Source organism: Suillus paluster (genome assembly GCF_016628075.1).
Source record: "Suillus paluster strain FC165 chromosome Unknown EDB91scaffold_5, whole genome shotgun sequence".
Lineage (NCBI taxonomy): Eukaryota > Fungi > Basidiomycota > Agaricomycetes > Boletales > Suillaceae > Suillus > Suillus paluster.
Window position 1 is genome coordinate 547,631 of NW_024537565.1, and position 21,170 is coordinate 568,800.

General features: G+C 47.5%; 5 protein-coding genes across 5 annotated transcripts; 2 read left to right on the plus strand and 3 right to left on the minus strand.

Annotated features, from left to right (window-relative positions):
- Window positions 1-477: 477 nt before the first annotated feature.
- EDB91DRAFT_1243675 (uncharacterized protein) lies at window positions 478-834 on the minus strand (the record flags this gene model as incomplete). The annotated part of the gene is made up of 2 exons (XM_041322326.1): window positions 478-717; window positions 763-834. The coding sequence occupies 2 exons, from the start codon at window positions 832-834 to the stop codon at window positions 478-480; spliced, it is 312 nt and encodes a 103-aa protein (XP_041182115.1).
- Window positions 835-10,110: 9,276 nt separating this feature from the next.
- Window positions 10,111-11,187, plus strand: EDB91DRAFT_1343870 (uncharacterized protein; the record flags this gene model as incomplete). Its single annotated transcript, XM_041325797.1, has 4 exons — window positions 10,111-10,248; window positions 10,324-10,351; window positions 10,401-10,459; window positions 10,505-11,187. 4 exons carry the CDS (start codon window positions 10,111-10,113, stop codon window positions 10,742-10,744), a joined length of 465 nt encoding a protein of 154 aa, XP_041182116.1. The 3' UTR covers window positions 10,745-11,187.
- A 618-nt stretch (window positions 11,188-11,805) lies between these two features.
- EDB91DRAFT_1045558 (short-chain dehydrogenase) lies at window positions 11,806-13,095 on the minus strand (the record flags this gene model as incomplete). The annotated part of the gene is made up of 6 exons (XM_041313198.1): window positions 11,806-11,895; window positions 11,951-12,273; window positions 12,329-12,370; window positions 12,410-12,600; window positions 12,651-12,834; window positions 12,888-13,095. 6 exons carry the CDS (start codon window positions 13,093-13,095, stop codon window positions 11,806-11,808), a joined length of 1,038 nt encoding a protein of 345 aa, XP_041182117.1.
- A 1,963-nt stretch (window positions 13,096-15,058) lies between these two features.
- On the minus strand, window positions 15,059-16,351 carry EDB91DRAFT_1243678 (short-chain dehydrogenase; the record flags this gene model as incomplete). Its single annotated transcript, XM_041322327.1, has 6 exons — window positions 15,059-15,136; window positions 15,194-15,513; window positions 15,573-15,604; window positions 15,653-15,853; window positions 15,907-16,096; window positions 16,144-16,351. 6 exons carry the CDS (start codon window positions 16,349-16,351, stop codon window positions 15,059-15,061), a joined length of 1,029 nt encoding a protein of 342 aa, XP_041182118.1.
- A 323-nt stretch (window positions 16,352-16,674) lies between these two features.
- On the plus strand, window positions 16,675-21,153 carry EDB91DRAFT_1105362 (CobB/CobQ-like glutamine amidotransferase domain-containing protein). Its single transcript, XM_041317422.1, has 17 exons — window positions 16,675-16,823; window positions 16,860-16,934; window positions 16,962-17,034; window positions 17,056-17,100; window positions 17,128-17,195; window positions 17,229-17,243; window positions 17,280-17,282; window positions 17,307-17,378; window positions 17,403-17,530; window positions 17,561-17,617; window positions 17,651-17,723; window positions 17,745-17,921; window positions 17,952-17,976; window positions 17,998-19,804; window positions 19,854-20,393; window positions 20,419-20,899; window positions 20,956-21,153. Exons 1-16 carry the CDS (start codon window positions 16,818-16,820, stop codon window positions 20,894-20,896), a joined length of 3,642 nt encoding a protein of 1,213 aa, XP_041182119.1. The 5' UTR covers window positions 16,675-16,817; the 3' UTR covers window positions 20,897-20,899; window positions 20,956-21,153.
- The last annotated feature ends 17 nt before the right edge of the window (window positions 21,154-21,170 follow it).

Below are 21,170 nucleotides of genomic sequence, written 5' to 3' on the forward strand. Positions count from 1 at the left end.
CTGTAAGTCTGAACGACGTGGACTTTGAGATGACGCTTTACTTTGTATTTTGTACGTTACGCACCATACATACGGTTAATATCCCTCGCTGAGTATTAATCTCGTGCTCACTCTCTTTTCACTTTTTTTTAACTGTAGCACTTTATATACTTCCCGACGTCGAGGAGCACACTTCATTTCACACATGTGTAGCTTTGTTCTACCGACTTTCACGTTGCATTGTTATCCGCTGGTACTCGGACTACACTAAATCAAATGCCATTTGGTGATATCGAGAGCAGTGCGAGTTGAGCGTGCGTGGTTGCGTCTCCTGTTGGGGACCGAAACCTTTGTCGTAGCACTACCAATATGATGTTCAGATCGAAACGCAGAGTGCGAGTCCCGTGATACCACTTGTGATTCCAATTTCCAACTTTGTTGTACAACACAACTTGAATACATCGTACTAAGAACACTCTGCGCCGTCACCAACTGCATCTACTGGATATTGTGCGTCTCTTTAGGGTTCACGATAAGGACATCCGGAACTGGATTGTCGGATCTGAATACGGTCATCGATTGGATGTGGTCTCGCTGCCAGACCGCAGGCTCTCCTGACGCGATAGGAAAGAAATCCGACGAGCCTTGGTCCTCGTAATTAGTGATCCTGACTTGGATCTCGCCACTGGTTGAGTTGGTAATGGTGATAGGTGCCATAGTATTAACTGCTCGTGTGTGCTGAATGATTAATGTGAACTCGGTGTGAACGAAGTTTGAGCGCACCTTTGCAATTGAGTGATGCAGAAGATTGAGATGAGACTTCGATGAGGAGGTCAGGATATCTGAAAACTGCATCAGACAGGAGGAAGCACCACACGACCTTGGACTCACTGAGAACGATTGAAGGATAGATGGGGAGCTACAGTCGCGACATCGCGTATTTATACGTGCAGATGACTGTCTTCTGAGCTCAGATTCAAAGCACATAATGCAGTAACATATACCCGTCTCAGACGGGCAGCCGGGCGTGACAATGTACCAATAGAGACGGGCCACCCGGTGCCGGCCCATGGCAATAATTGTACCGTGTTAGACGAGTGGGCCGAGGGGGTGGAGTGTCCAAGGCAAACGGATGGGCCGGGTGTATATAGTATAGATGGTAGTATAGCAATGTACTATATAGGAAATTATGAATAGTAGTAGTGAATCCAGTGTGTGATAGATGAGTGGGCCGGAGGAATGGAGTGCAATATAGACGAGTGGGCCGGGGAACTGGGGTGTGATGGAGACGAGTGGGCCGGTAAATGAGGTGCAATGGAGACGAGTGGGCCGGTACATAAGGTGCAATGAAGACGAGGGGGCCGGAGAATAGGGTGCAATTGAGACGAGTGGGCCGGTATAGCAGGTGCAATGGAGACGGGTGGGCCGGTATAGCAGGTGCAATGGAGACGGGTGGGCCGGTAAAGGAGGTGCAATGAGGACGAGTCGGCCGGTGTTATTGGGTGCAATGAAGACGAGTCGGCCGGTGATATGGGGTGCAATGAAGACGAGTCGGCCGGTGATATGGGGTGCAATGAAGACGAGCTGGCCGATGATATGGGGTGCAATGAAGATGGGTGGGCCGGCATTATAGGGCGCAATGGAGATGGGTGGGCCGATGATATAGGGTGCAATGAAGACGAGTGGGCCGGTGATATGGGGTGCAATGAAGACGGGTGGGCCGGCATTATAGGGCGCAATGGAGATGGGTGGGCCGGTGATATAGGGTGCAATGAAGACGAGTGGGCCGGTGATATGGGGTGCAATGAAGACGGGTGGGCCGGCATGATAGGGTGCAATGGAGACGGGTGGGCCGGTATTATGGGGTGCAACAATGACCGGTATTTATGTAACCGGTTGCTTGTGGTAACATAGCACTCAATCCGGCGATTCCACCGGTGGTCTGATCATGTAAAATGGTTAAGATTTGACAAAGTTATGAGCCCTACAAGGGAAAGCCATAAATTTAGAGGATATTATGATATATTGTATCTAGACCATTGCAACCGGTATTTTTTGACCGGTATTTACATGACCGGTTGCTTGTGGTAACATAGCACTCAATCCGGTGATTCCACCGGTGGTCTGACCATGTAACATAGTTAAGATTTGACAAAGTTAGGAGCCTTACAAGAGAAAGTCACAAAGTCAGAGGATATATCATATCTAGACCATTGTGACCGGGATTTTTCAACTGGTAGTTATGTGACCAGTTGCTTGTGGTGACATAGCACTCAGTCCGGTGATTCCACCGGTGGCCTGACCATGTAAAATGGTTAAGATTTGACAAAGTTATGAGTCTTACAACAAGAGAAAGTGACAATTTCAGAGGATATATCATGTCTAGACCATTGTGTCCGGTATTTATGTGACCGGTTGTTTATAGTAAAACATAGCACTCAATCTGGTGATTCCACTGGTGGTCTGACCATGTAAAATGGTTAAGATTTGACAAAGTTATGAGCCCTACAAGAGAAAGCCATAAATTTAGAGGATATTATGATGTATTGTATCTAGACCATTGCAACCGGTATTTTTTGACCGGTATTTACGTGACCGGTTGCTTGTGGTAATGTAGCACTCAATCCGGTGATTCCACCGGTGGTCTGACCATGTAAAATGGTTAAGATTTGACAAAGTTATGAGCCTTACAACAAGAGAAAGTGACAATTTCAGAGGATATATCATGTCTAGACCATTGTGTCCGGTATTTATGTGACCGGTTGTTTATAGTAAAACATAGCACTCAATCTGGTGATTCCACTGGTGGTCTGACCATGTAAAATGGTTAAGATTTGACAAAGTTATGAGCCCTACAAGAGAAAGCCATAAATTTAGAGGATATTATGATGTATTGTATCTAGACCATTGCAACCGGTATTTTTTGACCGGTATTTACGTGACCGGTTGCTTGTGGTAATGTAGCACTCAATCCGGTGATTCCACCGGTGGTCTGACCATGTAAAATGGTTAAGATTTGACAAAGTTATGAGCCTTACAACAAGAGAAAGTGACAATTTCAGAGGATATATCATGTCTAGACCATTGTGTCCGGTATTTATGTGACCGGTTGTTTCTAGTAACAGTACTCAATCCGGTGATTTCACCGGTGGTCTGATCATGTAAAATGGTTAATATTTGACAAAGTTATGAGTGCTACAAGAAAAAGTCACAAATTCACTGGCAGAGGATATATGATATCTAGACCATTGTGACCAGGATTTTTCAACCGGAAGTTATGTGACCAGTTGCTCGTGGTAGCATAGCACTCAATCCGGTGATTCCACCGGTGGTCTGATCATGTAAAATGGTCGAGATTTGACAAAGTTATGAGTGCTACAAGAAAAAGTCACAAATTCACTGGCAGAGGATATATGATATCTAGACCATTGTGACCGAGATTTTTTGACCGGTAGTTATGTGACCGGTTGCTTGTGGTAACATAGCACTCAATCCGGTGATTTTACCGGTGGTCTGATCATGTAAAATGGTCAAGATTTGACAAAGTCATGAGCCCTACAAGAGAAAGTCATGAATTTAGAGGATATATGATATCTACAGTATTGTGACTGGGATTTTTCAACCGGTAGTTATGTGACCAGTTGCTTGTGGTAGCATGGCACTCAATCCGGTGATTCCACCGGTGGTCTGATCATGTAAAATGGTCAAGATCTGACAAAGTTATGAGTGCTACAAGACAAAGTCACAAATTCACTGGCAGAGGATATATGATATCTAGACCATTGTGACCGGTATTTTTTGACCGGTAGTTATGTGACCGGTTGCTTGTGGTAACATAGCACTCAATCCGGTGATTTTACCGGTGGTCTGATCATGTAAAATGGTCAAGATTTGACAAAGTCATGAGCCCTACAAGAGAAAGTCATGAATTTAGAGGATATATGATATCTACAGTATTGTGACCGGGATTTTTCAACCGGTAGTTATGTGACCAGCTGCTTGTGGTAGCATGGCACTCAATCCGGTGATTCCACCGGTGGTCTGATCATGTAAAATGGTCAAGATTTGACAAAGTCATGAGCCCTACAAGAGAAAGTCATGAATTTAGAGGATATATGATATCTAGACCATTGTGACCGGTATTTTTTGACCGGTAGTTATGTGACCGGTTGCTTGTGGTAACATAGCACTCAATCCGGTGATTTTACCGGTGGTCTGATCATGTAAAATGGTCAAGATTTGACAAAGTTATGAGCCTTACAAGAGAAAGCCACGCATTCAGAGGATATTATGATATATTGTATCTAGACCATTGTAACTGGTATTTTTTGACCAGTATCTATGTGACCAGTTGCTTGTTGTAACATAGCACTCAATCCGGTGATTCCACCGGTGGTCTGATCATGCAAAATCATTAAGATCTGACAAACTTACGAGCCTTACAAGATAAAGCCACAGATTTAGAGGATGTTATATCTAGACCATTGTGACCGGTATTTTTGTGAACAGTTGCTTGCAGTAATATAGTACTCAATCTGGTGATTCCACCGGTAGTCTGATCATGTAAAATGGTTAAGATTTGATAAAGTTCTGAGCCTTATAAGACCAAGTCATAAATTCAAAGGATACAGTGTTGTATCAGCTTATATCTGGACCATTGTAATCAGTATTTTTGCAACCGGTTGCTTGTGGTAATGTAGCACTCAATCAGGGGATTCCATTTTGCCCCTTTGATAGGAGAGTGTTCTAGCACTGTCAAAACATATTTAGGAGTATATATTAACATATTCCACCACTTAGTTGACCCCCTGAAGGGCTACATCAAACAATATAGCATATATACATGAAAACATAACTGATAAGAACCCTCCAACACTATCAAGGATGTTATTGGTAATCAGACACTTGGGATATGTCCCATGTATATCCCTAGTCATGGTCCTAAAATTCTGGAAAGATCCCTCAAGTATTGACGGTAAGATAAGTAAAACAACATAGGCTTGACATATGACAATTTACCCCTGTCACTGAAAGTCACTGACACATATCACACACACCAAAGATTTTATTAAAAATGCAGTAGTATGTATAGTAGACTACATAATGAACCTAAAATACACATTGCCCTGAAGGTAAAGTCTTTGTAGAAGAGTGTGGTGAGGAAATATTAGAATTGGTAAGTAAAAGTCCAACCACTACATATACACCAAACTGGTGAGTTTCGATGTTTTGGGCTTTTGGACTTTCCCACACTCTATTTCAGAGATATTTCACTGCCCTAGCTCTCAACTGTTAGTGGATCCTTTTATAAATCTGAGACCATGATATTGACCATGCTTAGAATATATTGCAAGCATCTGATTACTAGATTGTGTCCATTGGAGAATGTAGGCCCCTTATCAGTACACATACCCCCTTTCCCTTAGATAACAATATTATACCATATTTCTAACTGATCCTTGGGATGAGAAGTAGGTATATATGTAGTAAGGATAATACATGAGTAGTCTGGATCATTTATGCAATGGTAAAGTAGGGGAAAACACCAAAAATGTGACAACTGCAATCTTAGAAGTTTTAGCCTGTATAGAAGGATTCTGTAGGTATCCTGATGTACCAACCTGGTGTACATACTCTAAATCTGTCTAGGAATGGTCCCCATATCATTCTGCAGCTGTGTTCCTGTAGGAAAACCTTTCCCAGAGGATGGACCACCAGGAGAGGGTGAGTACACAGCATCACAAGGTTTTGTCTGTGGATGTTAAGGTCATGCTCAAAGGAAGGAGAACTCAAAGGGCTTGACTTCAGCTTGTGTGCTGCACCCCTTACCCAAGTATGTGCCCTTAATTTATGAGAGGCAGGAGGGAAGTCCAACAAAGTCCAGAGGTTTCCGGAGGTCAGACACTAGGGGAGTTCGGCAGAACTCCAAAGGTTCAAGGAAACCCAGAGTAAGACTGCTGTGGACAAGTCTGGAGTAGAAATGGAACAGAGGTAAACTACCCTAAGGTAGAGCTGGAGACACACTGGTCTAGATATAACATATCCTCTGAATGTGTGGCTTTCTCTTGTAAGGCTCATAACTTTGTCAAATCTTGACCATTTTACATGATCAGACCACCGGTAAAATCACCGGATTGAGTGCTATGTTACCACAAGCAACCGGTCACATAACTACCGGTCAAAAAATCTCGGTCACAATGGTCTAGATATCATATATCCTCTGCCAGTGAATTTGTGACTTTTTCTTGTAGCACTCATAACTTTGTCAAATCTCGACCATTTTACATGATCAGACCACCGGTGGAATCACCGGATTGAGTGCTATGCTACCACAAGCAACTGGTCACATAACTTCCGGTTGAAAAATCCTGGTCACAATGGTCTAGATATCATATATCCTCTGCCAGTGAATTTGTGACTTTTTCTTGTAGCACTCATAACTTTGTCAAATATTAACCATTTTACATGATCAGACCACCGGTGAAATCACCGGATTGAGTACTGTTACTAGAAACAACCGGTCACATAAATACCGGACACAATGGTCTAGACATGATATATCCTCTGAAATTGTCACTTTCTCTTGTTGTAAGGCTCATAACTTTGTCAAATCTTAACCATTTTACATGGTCAGACCACCGGTGGAATCACCGGATTGAGTGCTACATTACCACAAGCAACCGGTCACGTAAATACCGGTCAAAAATACCGGTTGCAATGGTCTAGATACAATACATCATAATATCCTCTAAATTTATGGCTTTCTCTTGTAGGGCTCATAACTTTGTCAAATCTTAACCATTTTACATGGTCAGACCACCAGTGGAATCACCAGATTGAGTGCTATGTTTACTATAAACAACCGGTCACATAAATACCGGACACAATGGTCTAGACATGATATATCCTCTGAAATTGTCACTTTCTCTTGTTGTAAGACTCATAACTTTGTCAAATCTTAACCATTTTACATGGTCAGGCCACCGGTGGAATCACCGGACTGAGTGCTATGTCACCACAAGCAACTGGTCACATAACTACCAGTTGAAAAATCCCGGTCACAATGGTCTAGATATGATATATCCTCTGACTTTGTGACTTTCTCTTGTAAGGCTCCTAACTTTGTCAAATCTTAACTATGTTACATGGTCAGACCACCGGTGGAATCACCGGATTGAGTGCTATGTTACCACAAGCAACCGGTCATGTAAATACCGGTCAAAAAATACCGGTTGCAATGGTCTAGATACAATATATCATAATATCCTCTAAATTTATGGCTTTCCCTTGTAGGGCTCATAACTTTGTCAAATCTTAACCATTTTACATGATCAGACCACCGGTGGAATCGCCGGATTGAGTGCTATGTTACCACAAGCAACCGGTTACATAAATACCGGTCATTGTTGCACCCCATAATACCGGCCCACCCGTCTCCATTGCACCCTATCATGCCGGCCCACCCGTCTTCATTGCACCCCATATCACCGGCCCACTCGTCTTCATTGCACCCTATATCACCGGCCCACCCATCTCCATTGCGCCCTATAATGCCGGCCCACCCATCTTCATTGCACCCCATATCATCGGCCAGCTCGTCTTCATTGCACCCCATATCACCGGCCGACTCGTCTTCATTGCACCCAATAACACCGGCCGACTCGTCCTCATTGCACCTCCTTTACCGGCCCACCCGTCTCCATTGCACCTGCTATACCGGCCCACCCGTCTCCATTGCACCTGCTATACCGGCCCACTCGTCTTAATTGCACCATATTTACCGGCCCACCCATCTCCATTGCACCTGCTATACCGGCCCCACCCGTCTCCATTGCACCTGCTATACCGGCCCACTCGTCTTAATTGCACCATATTTACCAGCCCACCCATCTCCATTGCACCTGCTATACCGGCCCACCCGTCTCCATTGCACCTGCTATACCGGCCCACTCGTCTCAATTGCACCCTATTCTCCGGCCCCCTCGTCTTCATTGCACCTTATGTACGGCCCACTCGTCTCCATTGCACCTCATTTACCGGCCCACTCGTCTCCATCACACCCCAGTTCCCCGGCCCACTCGTCTATATTGCACTCCATTCCTCCGGCCCCACTCATCTATCACACACTGGATTCACTACTACTATTCATAATTTCCTATATAGTACATTGCTATACTACCATCTATACTATATACACCCGGCCCATCCGTTTGCCTTGGACACTCCACCCCCTCGGCCCACTCGTCTAACACGGTACAATTATTGCCATGGGCCGGCACCGGGTGGCCCGTCTCTATTGGTACATTGTCACGCCCGGCTGCCCGTCTGAGACGGGTGAATTCACTGAAGGGGCTCTTCAAAGGACAGCCAGTACCTGGAACAAAAGCAAAATAAAATAATGCGAACATTGCGAAGCAAACCAACTCCATGTGAATATGACCAGCAGATGTGACCTTACATTCGCCGAGTCCAAAATGATATCCTCCCATTGAATGGGTGTGGCATCTAGTGGGGTGCGACTCGTAAACACGTTTTCGTTTGATAATGAGAAGTAAAGGCAGGAAATGATGCCCGCTAGAACACAATGACCCGGTCTGGACTCGGGGGACAAGTAGCACCGAACCAATTGAATCTTGCTCCTGAGAGCACTGACATTACGCTGACCCTGAGTCCCTGATATGCAGATCGTGGAGAACCCGACTGGCAGGGACAGACGAGGGAGTCCCTGACAAAGGGGGTGAGTGAATGAGCGAGGTGCAAATTTGAATCATGCCCTCGGAACAGTTTATCCACCGAGGAGAACGCAGCCTGATCTTCCTTTACAAGACGAGACGACCATTTCATCTGGGGGGCGCCTCGATTTTGCAGAACCAAACTTATGAAAGGGACCTAGTACATAGGCTACATAGCTCAGCAGCCTAGCCCACACATGCCTTCCGCAAAAGGTTGAGACCGTCTGATGCATCCCTAGAATTCGCCGATTATGATCAAGTGACTATCTGAGGAAGTCAGTCGATCAGTGCTCACTGGACTATTCTGACACAGGGGCCGTACGCAAAAATCGTTACACTTGAGTCACGAGTTCGCCCAGAGTCGTAGGTGACCTGTTCCATCAACACCGTTACTTCAGCTCCCACTGTCAAACCACAGCGAGAAGTATGTGCATTACAGCAGAGGGCCAGACCTACCAAGTCACGGCGGCAAGTACAGATGACGTTTCACATGGTTTGGTTCTCTTTTTTTGCCGTGTTCACGAGACACCTTGAAGAGAAGAACGGGGAAGTACTTACATGCATTATAGCAGGGGCCAGACCCGCGATCTGTCCCATTAATACCTTACTTATAATTAGTATCATCGCCTATCATCACAGGCTCGTGGTACAGCCGACTCCAAGTCTCACATAGTTTAGCGCTCGGCAAGTCTAGACCCATAATCATCATAACTTCTACGTAGGCCGTTCCCATCGCTTTCATTCAGAGTCGTTGACTGAGTATGTGTCGACAGTTTCTCGACCTTCATCGTAGTTGAAAACGAATCAATTACGATCGTTGCAGAAACCTGAGTCATATCGCACTGACGTGGCGCTCCATAGTACATTCCCCTCATCGGAGGAACTCACAAAGATCATCGATAGACTCCCTTGCAAGCGAATTCAAGGAATGGTTCGTTGTCCGTGACTTTCTGTCAACCGAAGTGCTACGTTGTTGATGCGGTGACGCAGGAAACAATCATCATTGCAATGCTTGGATAAGCCAGTATGTAAGTCCCTTTCATAAGTTTGGTTCTGCGACTCAGATAAAATAGTCGTTGCGTCTTGTAAAGGAATATCAGGCTGCGTTCCCCTCGGCGGATAAAATGTTCCGAGGGACACGATTCAAATTTGCACTTCGCTCATTCACTTGCCCCCTATGTCAGGGACTCAACTGTCACTGCCAGTCGGGTTCTCCACGATCTGCATATCAGTTACTCAGGGCTAGCATAATGTCAGTGCTCTCAGAAGCAAGGTTTAATTGGTTCGGTGCTACTTCTTCCCCGAGTCCAGACCGTGCCATTCTTTTCTAGCGGGCATCACTTCCTTCCTTCACTTCTCATTGTCAAATGAAATATGTTCACAAGTCGCACCCCACTAGATGCCACACCCATTCCATGGGAGGATATGGTTCAGGTGTCATTTTGGACCTGGCGAACGTAAGGTCGCATCTGCTGGTCATGTTCACATGGAGTTGGTTTCTTCGCATTATTCTATTTTATTTTTGCTTTTGTTCCAGGTACTGGCTGTCCTTTGAATCTGAGCTCAGAAGACAGTCATCTGCCCGTATAAATACGCGATGTCGCGACTGTAGCTCCCCATCGATCCTTCAATCGCTCTCAGTGAGTCCAAGGTCGTGTGGTGCTTCCTCCTGTCTGACGCAGTTTTCAGATATCTTGACCTCCTCATTGAAGTCTCATCTCAATCTTCTGCATCACTCAATTGCAAAGGTACGCTCAAACTTCGTTCACACCGAGTTCACATTAACCATTCAGCACACACGAGCAGATATTACTATGGCACCTGTTACCATTACCAACGCAACTGGTGGCGTGATCCACGTCACGATCACTAATTACGAGGACACAGGCTCGATGGGTGTCTTTGCTATCGATGCCGGCAGTGCTTCGGTCTGGCAGCGAGGCCAATTTCAATCGATGACCGTGTTCAGGGATAACAATCCGGTCCCGGAGGTCTCTGTTATCCAACCTTCCGCGCAGCGCATTATCGAGTAGATGCAGTGGATGACGACGTGCGCACCGTGTTCCTGCTAGTAATAAGTGTTGTGTTGTATAACAAAGTTAGAAATTGGAATTGGCACTCTGCGTTTCGATCCTGAACGTTCTGAAAATTATATTGGACCTCGGTACCGGTCTGCAACCACTTCGTGAAAGAATGATGCATTACTCTGGCTGCATACTACCTTCGAGTTGTGATGCATCGTCTAAAGGCTTGCCTGCTGAAATGGAGTTGCAACGTTGATTCATGGGTAAGGGAAAATGTTGGCGTGGATGTCACCTTCCAAGGACTCCATTATACCACCGTACGGATCGCGATATACCAGTAGCGTTACAGCATTGTGCGGGAATGAAAGGGGAGAGCCTTTTGAAGGGAGAGCTTAGCAAGACAGGAATGCCCCACTGAGGTCCATAGGTAAGATCACAACACATTACATGCTGACCAGTGACGAATAAGAGTCAAGTCATGCTGGAGTACTGGGCTATGCCCGAAGACTGCGCTATCGAAGAACAACGAAGACCTGGAGACCTGTTATAATTACTGCATCCGATGACTCTAACGACTCTCTTCCCGGCTAAACCCGGCTCAAACACTGCCAAACCCTCCTCTACTCTCACCCCCTGCCTAGGTGTAAGGATTGCATATCCTCTACACACCGATCACGCTTCAAAGCGAAGATGACGTGACTCCGTAACTCTTCGCGTCCGAGTTACGTGGTTACATTCCTTCTTACTCTATTCCGTCATTCTACCATATGCTCGCATTCCACCATCTCCTTGTCTCGCCGACTTATTTTCAGCTCCACATGCTACCTACTCAAATCTCGGTTTAATCGTTCGGTTCGCAAACACTTATATACCGCGCCTGTGCACTCGTACTATAGCAGAATCCAAGACTCTGATTCCCCGCTCCAAGCACGAAAAGATCCTCACAGCACCAGCCTTACAGACTCTCTCGTTGTTCCCGCTTTCGTGTCGTAAAACGACACGTCTCGCATTTCTCGTCTTCTCGTTCCAATTCCCCATCGAACTATAAGTCGGCCTTACATAGGGGTCCCCTACTCCAATGCTACGTCCTGGATGAGGTACTCAGACATAATTGTGCGAACTCTTGGATCGATGTCTCCAAGGATCTTGATGGTCTCATACTGTTCAGTCGGACATCAGCCTGTACCACGGTAATCAAACACAGATTGTACGCACCCACAGACGCTTTGACACCTCCCTTCCTTCCACGCTGAGAGCATAATCACTCTCCTCTGCAACCTCACAGCTCGACACGTAGTGACCATGCCGTTCCCTCTCACCTGGTTCGATTGCTGCGTGGACAAGGGTTCGACTGCCCATCTCAGTCGTGCGTGCCATTAACCCTTTGTAAATGCTCCCAGCAAACTTGAGGAAAAGATTCGGTTCAAATTCTCGCCCAAGACGGGAGTGGCAGAGCCCGGGATTGACCGCCGAAACTGCGATTAAGGTTGGTATGGGAAGTCGAGAAGATAGCTCTCTGATGAACATCACTTCGAGGACTGCGCATGGCGGTGTGGTGAGTATACGAAATAATGAATGTACTTTGTTACTCACGCTTGGATAGGTGGTAGCGGTTTCTCATCACGTTAATCATTGCTCCAGGAAATGGCTTCAATGAAACTTACCTATAGGTACAATACTCCTCGTCATTTATTTTGTCGATGATACTAGGCCATTTATCTGCTCCTTCCAATCTGTTGGCGAGATAATGAACCGCACTAGTCACAATGACAAGTCTGGAGGGGTTTTCAGGGGTCCCGGTCTTGTTGAGGTGAGGCAGCATCAATATGCTCAACAAAGCGGTCGAGAGGTAATTCACTTGCAATCTACCAAAGTTCTTTAATGTAAACCACGACGATAATAGAAAAGTACTGACGAAGTTTCGTAGCCATCCGGGGTTTTCGCGTACTTTATTGTCACTATGCCGGCGTTGGCAATTAGAGCGTCTACTGTGCAGCCCTTCGCCTCAAACCTGTTCACAAAAGAACGCACTGAGTCGAATGAGCATAGCTCGAGAGGCCAGGATTCGATATCAGTCATGCCCGACCGGGTTTCCACGTCTATACAAGTCATTTGGTATGGTTCCCGATAACTTCCAAAGTTTCATACATACCTGCTTTTGACCCTTCGCACTTGGCTTCGTCTCTGCTGGTGATCAACAGGCTCTTGGGGCTTAGCTGGGCTAAATGCACGGCAGCTTCGTTTCCAAGCCCGACATTAGCACCGACCACGACCAGCGACTTGTCGCTGACATCCGCAGTGGAGATCGGGAGCTCTGTCCATTGCTCGCGAAGAAAATGGAGAAAGCGGAACTTGCCCATAATGCCGCAATTGTGTAACCTGGAGAGCGATAAGCGGCATTTATATCGGTTGATCAAAGTAAAATATGTGGCCCGGCGTAATACTAACTACTCACCGGTCGACCTCTGAATTTGCTCTGAATCATCGTTACTAATTAGTGCTTACTTACTTACTGATAGCTGCGCAGCAGCAATGGCAGCTCTATGCCCTGCCATGCCTGACAAATGATCATGTGAAATGAATGCAAAATCTCGTCCCAGAAAGATAAGATTGATATCGTACTGTGTGAGCCTGTGAGGTACGGTGGGGCAGTGACTATAAGTCTATAACTTTGAGTACTTACATTGTGTATGTAGAGGAATTCAAACACTGTGGCGAATCGATTCATGTGTACGAGGAAGCGATGCGCCTGAGTGTTTGACTTCCTCTGTGATGAACGAAACATAGAACGGCACATATAGCGGAACTAGTAAGTCTTACTAAGGTTATGTGACGGGTGGAACGAACGCGGGAGCTTAGCTGCTGGAAAGATAAATCTCAGTCTATTGGACTCTGTTAAATAGAAACTATATACCTAGAAAGATAACTAATAGTCTGTTAGTATAGTAACTGTCTAGAATGAATGAATACTCACATCTCAGTTCAATGGACCGAGATGCTCGTCTGTCGCCGTCTATCCTTTATTACTAACGAGTCCATGGTCCGTATTACTAACGTTTGTACCCTGCTTACTAATTACAATGGTCATTTCCGAGTTGCAACTCAACACTAGTAAGCTGTCAAGGCGGATTACTCAGCAGAGTCAGCCACGTTCAACGTGAAAGATCGAAAATGCAGAGGGGATGATAAGCTGGGGAAAAGAAAGTGCAGGATCATGATATATACAACAGACGAACATTGCGCCCTATCTACTACAAAAATGCGGAGTCTTATGTATTTTGTAAGGAGTAACTAGTAGTAGTATCGAAAGAGAAAGATAATTCATGACATAGCAGGGAAAACTTAGAACTACGTAGTAAGCCTCAGGGCTTAGGTTCATATACAGCGGCTGGAGAGCGAAGAAATGACTAGACTACCACCCTTGAGCATACTTCGAAGTCGTTCGAGAGACTCAATCAAAAGTACCCGCCCGCCCGACAAGCTCGCCGTCCTAATAGACGCAACCAGCGTCCCAATGTCATGGGTTCTTCAGAAGACTGTCCAAAATCGGGCGGCTAGGAGAGATGTAAATGAACGACCGAAAAACTGTGATGCCAATTCGCAAGCTGACATAACTCATCAACGCATCAGGAACGCCTGCAGGGCTGTGGTGGGCACGATAGTGATCGTCAGTGAACACGGAAGGTTCATGCTCTGAAGCGTTGTGACTGGAACGAATAGAACGGCCAGAGTTGAAGGAATTCTGGCGAGGTAACCATGAAGGTTCTGTGATGCCACTGTAGTGTCCAACAGGCCTGTCAGGTGGCTATTGCACGTAAGTCATCGACGGGTGTCATGTATGAATACGGTGCTCACGAGCTGTGTCGCAGCAGTCAGAGCTAGAATATCAGGTTCTTCGCAATCTGCCCAACTGAAGCGATGTCTCTGTAGATGTGGCATTCTGTGTGTGGCCATGGGTTAGCAGGGGCGGAAATAGAACTGAGGTGTACAGGATGCAGAGCAGGATGAGACCGCGGACTGAAAGTCAATTATCCTGAGAGCCTCAAGCTTTCCTCGCGGCAGACCACGGGATGGTGTATAGCCGACATCCAGGAGCTGTGCCGATCGTCAGAGATTCAAAGATCCACGCTGCCACCTCGACTTCTGAATGCTTCTTGGGAAAATGTGGATAGGTTCTGCTTTGGATGAACCCACAGCATTGAGCAATATAAAGCTTCACATTCTAGGATTATCCAAATGAACGAACGTGTGCAAACAAGCTGATCTGATATATTATATCAGCGCATAGCACCCCTGATCAATATTACTTCACAGGGTAGGCCATCAACGTGCTCGCAGGTGCTCATCGACGATACGCTGAACCCTAGAATCGACTCTGCTTAATACATCGATCGTTTCCAACTAATGAACATGATGATGAGTGAGGTCCATAACCGTCAGATTAAATAGAGTACTTACCCACAGGCGTCTAGAAACCTCTCTTCCTTCCGTGCTAATCGTGTAATCGCTCTCCTCCTTCGGCTCATAACATGACAGGTAACAGCCATGTCTCGACATCTCACCCGGTTCAACGGCGGGGTGGACAAGCGTTCGGCTTCCCATTTCCGTGGTGCGGGCGAGCAAGGTCTTCAGGGTTGCGACACCCAGTCTCATAAAGGGATTTGTTTGGGACCGCGCTAAACGAGAATGGCAAAACCCAGGGTTGACAGCTGAGACTGCTACAGGTGTCGGCGCGGAGAGTCGTGAACTGAGTTCGCGTACAAACATCACTTCTAGCACTTGAATCAGAAGAACGATGAGTTCCAATAACAGGCGAGATATGCTATTCGATTCTCACGTTTTGAGAGGTTGTATCTATCGCTCATGACCCTGTGCCCTTGTCAGTCAAGGAAGAGGGCATATTTTACAGGTCCTTACGAGGAAGTGCAGTAATCCGGGTCATTAAGCTTCTCAAGAATGCTAGGCCATTGGTCGACTCCTGTAAGTTTGTTCGCGAGGTAATGGAGGTCGCTCGAAACAATGACAAGTCTCGACGCAGACTGAGGTGTCGAGCTCTCAATGAGATGAGGCAGCATGAGGATGCTCAGTAGTGCTGTTGATAAGTAGTTCACTTGAAGCCTGTGCAAGAAATATTTGAGGAGTCGCAGAATAGATCGAAAAGGTATCTGTACGTTGTCTCCCAGCCATCCACGGTTTTTGTGTATCGCGTAGTATGTATCCCAGCATTTGCAATTATGGCGTTTACCTGAAAGTCCTCCTCTTCAACCCGATTCACGAATTGGGCCACCGACGCGAATGAACCGAGTTCTAAGGGTCGTGCATCGATCGCACTGATGCTTGCCCGCTGTTGGACATCTTTGCCTGTGTTAGGGTGCGACGTAGACCATCTTTGCAAGCATCACACGCACCTGCTATTGTTTGCTGGCACTTTGTGACATTTCTGGCTGTAACAAGTAAGCGTTTGGGCCGGAGTTGGGCCAAGTGCACCGACGCCTCAAAGCCCAGGCCCACATTTGCTCCGACGACGAGGATCGACTTATCGCTGATGTCCGCGGATGGTACCGGAAGCTCTTTACGCTGTTCGCAAAGAAATGCTGATACGATGAATTTGCCCATGATGAGAGCACGGGTGTTAAGGATGGAGTCGAATATTCCTAACGAACCCTACAAGGGTCTTTTATATGTGTTGCTCTGGTGCTAAAAGTCATCGATGATCGTGCCGTAGAAACACATCAGCTACGGCAAGCCTTCAGCACGTTAGAAAATACTGTGAGGTGATGATGATCATTAAAGCTGACGGCGACATGTGCCTGAACACGCATGCCTGCGGCGGGAGTACTCATTCGTAATGCTGATGACCACTCTTATTACAGTCTTAGATAAGATAGGATAAGATAAGATAAGAGATTAGATTATGTAGATGGATGATCGTCTTGATCGAGTTCGAAAATTTGTATTGTAGTCACTGCCAGCAATCACTCAGATCCACTTCGACGACGCTTGTCTATGCTTGGTTGAGGAGACTACGGTGAGGAGCGCAAACCCGTACAGTACATGATCGCATAGCTGACATGATTCAGGTATGCTCGTTCTCCCAGGCTCGTCTGCACTCTCCTCTTCGAAGCGCCAGACGCTTCTTCAGCATATCAAAACCATCAAACCAGACGTAATCTCTGTTGATGCAGTCTACATACACCTTGTCAAGTGCCCGAGCCAATCGCTGCAGGATGACTTAGCTGACAAAGCGTCGCCACAAAGAAAAGCTATTGATCTATTGCTGGACTACGGCGATGACATCAGTCTTCCATCAACGTCTGAAGCGCTTCATTCCGAACACAATGTCTTCTACATTCTACCAAGAACTGGTTCTATATCGCCATGGTCTAGCAAAGCGACTGACATCGCTGGCATATGCAACTTATCACAGCACATAGATCGTCTTGAACGCGGGGTCGCGTTCGTCTTCCAGCTGCAAAACAACGAAGATCTTGAGAAGGAAGACTTGACTGTGTTATCCCATTTACTTCACGACCGTATGACCCAGAGCGTCCAGATGTCTCTCCCTCACGAGGGTGTGATCTTTCAACATCACGCCCCAAGCTCACTGCGGACGGTGGAGTTGAGAGGAGAAGGAGAAGAGGAAGTTGATACAGGTGCTGCACGCGAGAAGCTCTCGATCGCGAACAAAACATTAGGACTCGCACTTGCAGCAGACGAAATCGATTACCTGGTGGAAGCATTTGTATCTGGATCGTCGCCAATCAACCGCAACCCCACCGACGCTGAACTATTCATGTTTGCTCAAGTGAACTCGGAGCATTGCAGACATAAAATATTCAACGCGTCGTGGACAATAGACCAGACGCTTCTCGACCGGTCGCTGTTCCAGATGATCAGAAACACGGAAAAGATCAGTCCACTCGGAACCATCTCCGCATATTCCGATAACGCAGCTGTCCTTGAAGGTGCACAAGCTCCTCGATTCGGCGTACATCGTGCTTCAACCGAGCATATCTACCAAGCCTCGGTCGAGAACATGCCAATTCTCATCAAAGTCGAGACCCACAACCACCCCACTGCGGTCTCTCCTTATCCTGGAGCAGCCACAGGCTCCGGAGGCGAGATTCGAGATGAGGGAGCAGTAGGCCGAGGATCGAAACCAAAAGCCGGACTAGCTGGCTTCACGGTTTCCAACCTTCTCATACCAGGCTATGAGCAACCTTGGGAGACGGACTTCGGCCGTCCCTCACACATCGCGTCAGCTCTCGACATCATGATTGAAGGCCCTCTAGGCGCGAGTGCCTTCAACAACGAATTCGGCCGTCCAGCACTTGCAGGCTACTTCCGCACATTCTCTGAATCTGTCCCTGCCTCAGAGGACGGATCAAAACAGGAGATCAGAGGCTATCACAAGCCAATCATGATCGCCGGTGGATACGGGAATGTCCGTCCACAATTCGCGATGAAATCGCGGATTTCCCCAGGGGCGAAGATCATCGTGCTGGGTGGCCCAGGTATGCTCATCGGTTTGGGTGGCGGAGCAGCATCCAGTCAGGTATCTGGTGCCAGCTCCGCGGAATTGGATTTCGCATCTGTCCAGAGAGAGAATGCAGAGATGCAGAGGAGATGCCAGCAAGTTATTGACGCTTGCGTTGGCTTGGGGGAGGGTAGTCCTATTCAAAGTATTCATGATGTGGGCGCCGGTGGACTGTCAAATGCACTCCCAGAGCTAGTCCACGACTCTGGACTGGGTGCGATGTTTGAGATCAGGGACGTGCTTGTCGCGGACAGTTCTATGTCTCCCATGGAGATATGGTGCAACGAAAGTCAGGAGCGTTATGTCCTCGCTGTCTCGGCGGAGAAGGCAAGCGAGTTCGAGAGAATAGCACGAAGAGAACGGTGTCCATTCTCCATTGTTGGCGTCGCAACAGAAGAAGAAGAACTCATCGTCACCGACCGCCTCCTTTTGCAAGATGTCATTCATCTCAAGATGTCGACGCTTTTCGGCAAGCCTCCTCGCATGTCGCGCAAGGATACCACGCGCAAAATTGGTTTCACGAATTTTGACACTACCCTTTCTCAATATCTTCCAAAATCCACCTTGTCCGACCGCTTCTCTCTCGCAGTGGACCGCGTTCTCCATCTTCCATCAGTGGGGTCGAAGTCTTTCCTCATCACCATTGGAGACAGAACCATCACGGGTTTGGTAACTCGAGACCAAATGGTTGGACCGTGGCAGGTTCCAGTTGCTGACGTTGCCGTTACTCGGTCATCGTATGGCTTTGACGTCCTGAGTGGTGAAGCCATGGCGATGGGTGAGCGAACACCTGTCGCCTTGTTAAATCCATCTGCATCTACTCGTATGGCTATCGCCGAGGCACTCACCAACCTAGCTGCAGCTTCCGTCGCCAGTCTTTCCCGTGTCAAGCTCAGTGCAAACTGGATGTGCGCTGCCTCTAAGGAAGGTGAAGGCGCAGGCTTGTATGCCGCCGTGGCCGCTGTTGGTATGGAACTTTGTCCTGCGCTGGGCGTCGGCATCCCGGTCGGTAAAGATTCGATGTCGATGTCGATGAAGTGGAAGCATGGAGAGGAGCAGCGTGAAGTTAGTTCTCCTCTATCCCTCATCGTCACGGCGTTCGCGCCGGTGAACGATGTCGATCGAACCTGGACGCCGCAACTGCGTACAGACCTGAAAGAAACGACTGTACTCGTATTCTTCGATCTTGCACATGGCAAGACGCGCATGGGCGGATCTGCGCTTGCGCAGGTCTTCAAGGAGATCGGGTCAGAAGCACCAGACGTCGAGAATCCTCTCACAGTTCGAACGTTCTTCGATGGATGCCAGAAGATCAAGAAGAGTCGACCTGGCTTAGTGCTTGCGTATCACGATCGCTCGGACGGAGGTCTTTTCACCACTTTGGCGGAGATGTGCTTCGCTGGCCGGGTGGGGGCTGTAGTTTCCCTTGACACTCTCCACAGTGCTTCCGACCCAGTGGCTACCTTGTTCAACGAGGAACTAGGAGCTGTCGTCCAAGTTTGCGAGTCCCACCTGAGCAAGCTCATGAGCGAGTTTGTCGACGTCGGCTTCCCTTCCACATCCATTCCACGTCATCGGGAGAGTCAACATTGATCCTTCTGATCAACTATTCGCCATCAATCACGAATCCAAGGTGCTATTTTCGAGCACGCGTCAGGAGCTTCAACAAGCCTGGGCAGAGACTTCGCACCGTATGCAATCACTGCGCGACAACCCTATCGGAGCACAGCAGGAATTCGCCCTCATCAAGGATCATACCCACAGGGGTTTGTATTACGATCTCACATTCGAGTATGCGCAATCGCCCTCGAGGAGTCTTTTGTCGCGGCCGAAGGTTGCCGTCTTGCGTGAGCAAGGTGTCAATGGACACGTGGAAATGGCTTGGGCATTCACGGCGGCAGGTTTTGATGCCGTAGACGTCCACATGTCGGACATTCTCTCTGGAGAGCTGTCGCTCTCGAGCTTCCGCGGGCTAGCAGCTTGCGGTGGCTTTTCCTATGGAGATGTTCTTGGCGCTGGAAAAGGCTGGGCTCACTCAGTGCTTTTGAACGACATAGCGAGGAAGGAGTTCACCCACTTCTTCGCAGACAAAAATACGTTCACTCTCGGCGTCTGCAACTGGTTGCCAATGGCTCAGTCATTTGAGGGAGATCATTCCTGGCGCAGAGCACTGGCCCGACTTCAAGCCAAACGCTTCTGAGCGCTTCGAGGGCCGTGTATCCGTAGTTGAAGTCACCTCTAACGAAGTGACGAAGGCCTCCGTCTTCTTGCGAGACATGGTCGGATCAAAGCTTCCTGTCGCTGTTGCTCACGGAGAGGGAAGGGTGTCCTTCTCGGACGACACCCAGAGAGATGCCCTGCAGAAAGCCGGACTCGTCGCACTGCAATATGTTGATTCTGCAGGTGAACCCACAGAGGTTTACCCATTGAACCCGAACGGCAGTCCCGATGGGATCACCGGCGTGCAGACGGTTGACGGTAGAATATTAGGTCTTATGCCGCATCCAGAACGTGTCGTAGCACTGGAGAGTTGCAGCTGGTATCCACCCGCGTTTGCGGATTCCTGGGACGGTTCAAGTCCTTGGTTCAGGCTTTTCCAGAGTGCTCGTGCCTGGGCGAATTAGAGGGTGAGCACGGTCTTGTGATGTGGTTAACGTCTGATATTCATACTTCGTCACTGCAGAGTCGGGAGCAGAAGTGCACATACTAAATTAAAGGAACTCAAGAAGAGTTCCTTTCATGGAGATGAAGAACTATGGCTGTAGCTGGTTCGATCGTATATAAATATCAATTCCGTTGACATCAATCTGTATCATTGTGCTCGAAAGAAGCTTCAGATCGATCCATGGCGAACAGAACGAAGACGAGGTGGCAGTGACGTGTGACTCTTGGTGTGAT

Coding starts and splice junctions, on each gene's coding strand:
- EDB91DRAFT_1105362 (XM_041317422.1), top strand. Junction 17,101..17,127: donor CTACATTCTACCAAGAACTG/GTTCTATATCGC, acceptor GGTCTAGCAAAG/CGACTGACATCGCTGGCATA. Junction 17,531..17,560: donor ACCGACGCTGAACTATTCAT/GTTTGCTCAAGT, acceptor GGAGCATTGCAG/ACATAAAATATTCAACGCGT.